This window comes from Nicotiana tabacum, chromosome 4, assembly GCF_000715075.1.
Source record: "Nicotiana tabacum cultivar K326 chromosome 4, ASM71507v2, whole genome shotgun sequence".
Lineage (NCBI taxonomy): Eukaryota > Viridiplantae > Streptophyta > Magnoliopsida > Solanales > Solanaceae > Nicotiana > Nicotiana tabacum.
In genome coordinates this window covers 92,283,708-92,285,913 of record NC_134083.1, presented here as the reverse complement: position 1 = coordinate 92,285,913, position 2,206 = coordinate 92,283,708, and the positions used below count along the sequence as shown (strand labels likewise).

The 2,206-nt window shown below is 40.9% G+C and overlaps 1 protein-coding gene across 1 annotated transcript; it reads right to left on the bottom strand.

Moving 5' to 3' along the window:
* Positions 1 to 575: 575 nt before the first annotated feature.
* Positions 576 to 1,628, bottom strand: LOC142180038 (uncharacterized). The gene is made up of 2 exons (XM_075250958.1): positions 1,507 to 1,628; positions 576 to 1,356 (listed from the first exon to the last, which is right to left on the bottom strand). Exons 1-2 carry the CDS (start codon positions 1,626 to 1,628, stop codon positions 576 to 578), a joined length of 903 nt encoding a protein of 300 aa, XP_075107059.1.
* Between the last annotated feature and the right edge of the window lie 578 nt (positions 1,629 to 2,206).

The window sequence follows — 2,206 nt, the reverse complement described above, 5'->3', positions numbered from 1 at the left end:
AAAGCTTTTCAAAGTTAACAACTTTTCGGAAAATTACGCCAAATCACTTTGGGACCTCCAATTTAAAATCCGGGCATACGCCTGAGTCCGAAATCACCATATGAAGCTAACGGAACCATCAAAAATCTATTCTGGGGTTAAATACTCAAAAGGCAAATTTATTCAACTTTTTCAACTTAAAGCTTCCTAGTTGTTAATCATTCTTCTAAATAAATTCCGAATCACCTGAAAAACCAAAACCGACACTTCACATGGGTCATAATACATCATACAAATCTACTCGGGACTTCAAACAGCTGAACGGGGTGCAAATGCTAAAAATGACTAGTCTGGTCGTTACACTAATGTGAACCCATTCATGTGAGATCTGCACGTTCCTGCATATTTTTCTTCAAATAACCTGGTCACCTCGGCGGTATCTACACATGTCAAAAAACCCAAGTCTGGGTCCTCCTTTACAGGACTTCCCCGTTAAGGAAAAAGTGATTCACTAGTCTCTCGAGGGCTCGCTTTTGACTATTAGTAGCATTTTCTGGGTACTCTATGGTTGTAAGGAATTCCATGACATCATGGTATCATGGTCTACCATCTAGATTTTTATACATATGGAAGCAATAGGCGTGTTGATCCCTGATCTCTACCTCGATATGGTCGATGTAGTTCTTGTCTGGATGCTGAATCATGGACGATAGAGTTGCAAAAGCGTCGACAAACTCGTTCTGAATCCTGGGAACGTGCTTGAACTCAATCTTTTTGATCTTCTTCCATAACTCTTTTACGTAGTGCAAATACGAAAGGATCTTGACATCTTTAGTAGACCACTCTCCTTGGACTTGGTGGATCAAAATATCAGAATCCCATATGACCAAAAGTTCTTTGACGTTCATGTCGACTACCATTCTGATCCCTAGGATGCGCGCTTCGTCTTTAGCCATATTATTGGTACAAGGGAATCTTATCTTTGTTGATGCTGGATAGTGTTGTTCTGATTCCGAAATTATGACTGCCCCAATTCCAACTCCTTTGAAGTTTGTTGCTCCATCGAAAAACATTATCCATCCAGGGTATGGCTCTGCAATATCTTTTCCAACAAATAATACCTCTTCATCGGGAAAATATGTAGTGAGTGGCTCATAATCCCCATCCACTTGATTCTCTGCAAGGTGGTGGGATAAAGCTTGCCCCTTGATAGCTTTCTGAGTTATGTACACAATGTCAAATTCGCTGAGGAGAATTTGCCATTTAGCTAGATTTTCGGTAGGCATCGGCTTGTGGAAGATGTACTTGAGCGGGTCGAGCTGAGATATCATATGCGTAGTGTATGTTGACTTGTAATGCCTTAGTTTCTGGGAAATCCTAGTTAGAGCACAACAAGTGAGTTCTATCAAAATGTATTTGTCTTCGCATGGCGTGAATTTCTTACTTAAGTAGTAGATAGCCTGCTCCTTTCTCCCAGTTTTGTCATGTTTTCCCAACACACATCCGAAGGCATTATCCTAGACTGACAGATATAGTATCAATGGCTTCCCAGGATCAGGGGGAACCAACACTAGTAGATTTGAGAAATACTCCTTAATTCTGTCCATGGCTTTCTGACACTCTTCTGTCCATTTTGTGGCAACATCCATTTTTTCCAACTTGAAATGGGTTCACAAATTACCGTGGATTGGGCTATGAAATGACTGTTGTCATTCAGTCTACCCAGGATACTCATCATATCTTTCTTACTCTTGGGTGGTGGCAATTCCTGAATGGCCTTGATTTTTGATGGGTCCAGTTCTATCTCTTTTCTACTTACGATGAAGCCCAGTAATTTTCTAGAAGGGACTCTGAACGCGCATTTTACCGGGTTCAATTTCAGTTGTACCTCTGCATGCGCTCGAAAAACTTCTTCAAATCGTCCAAGTGCTCTGAACTCTTTTAAGACTTGATAATGACTTCATCCATATATACTTCGATCTCCTTGTGAATTATGTTGTGAAAAGGGATCTTTATGGCCCTCATGTAAGTGGCACCAGCGTTCTTGAGACCAAACGACATGACTCTATAGCAGTAAACTCCCCAAAGTATGGATAGGCTATCTTTTCTTCCTCTTTTTCGTGTATCAAGATTTGGTGGTATCCAGCAAAACATTCCATGAACGACTGCAGTTCATGCTTTGAGTAGTTGTCAATGAGGATGTGGATATTTGGGAAAGGGAGGTCGT

Bases quoted from the DNA above. Each gene is read 5' to 3' on its own strand.
- LOC142180038 (XM_075250958.1), bottom strand. From the start codon at position 1,628: ATGGATGTTGCCACAAAATGGACAGAAGAGTGTCAGAAAGCCATGGAC. The intron at 1,357-1,506 runs GTCAGTCTAGGA...TGCTCTAACTAG, and splicing joins AAGCCATTGATACTATATCT to GATTTCCCAGAAACTAAGGC.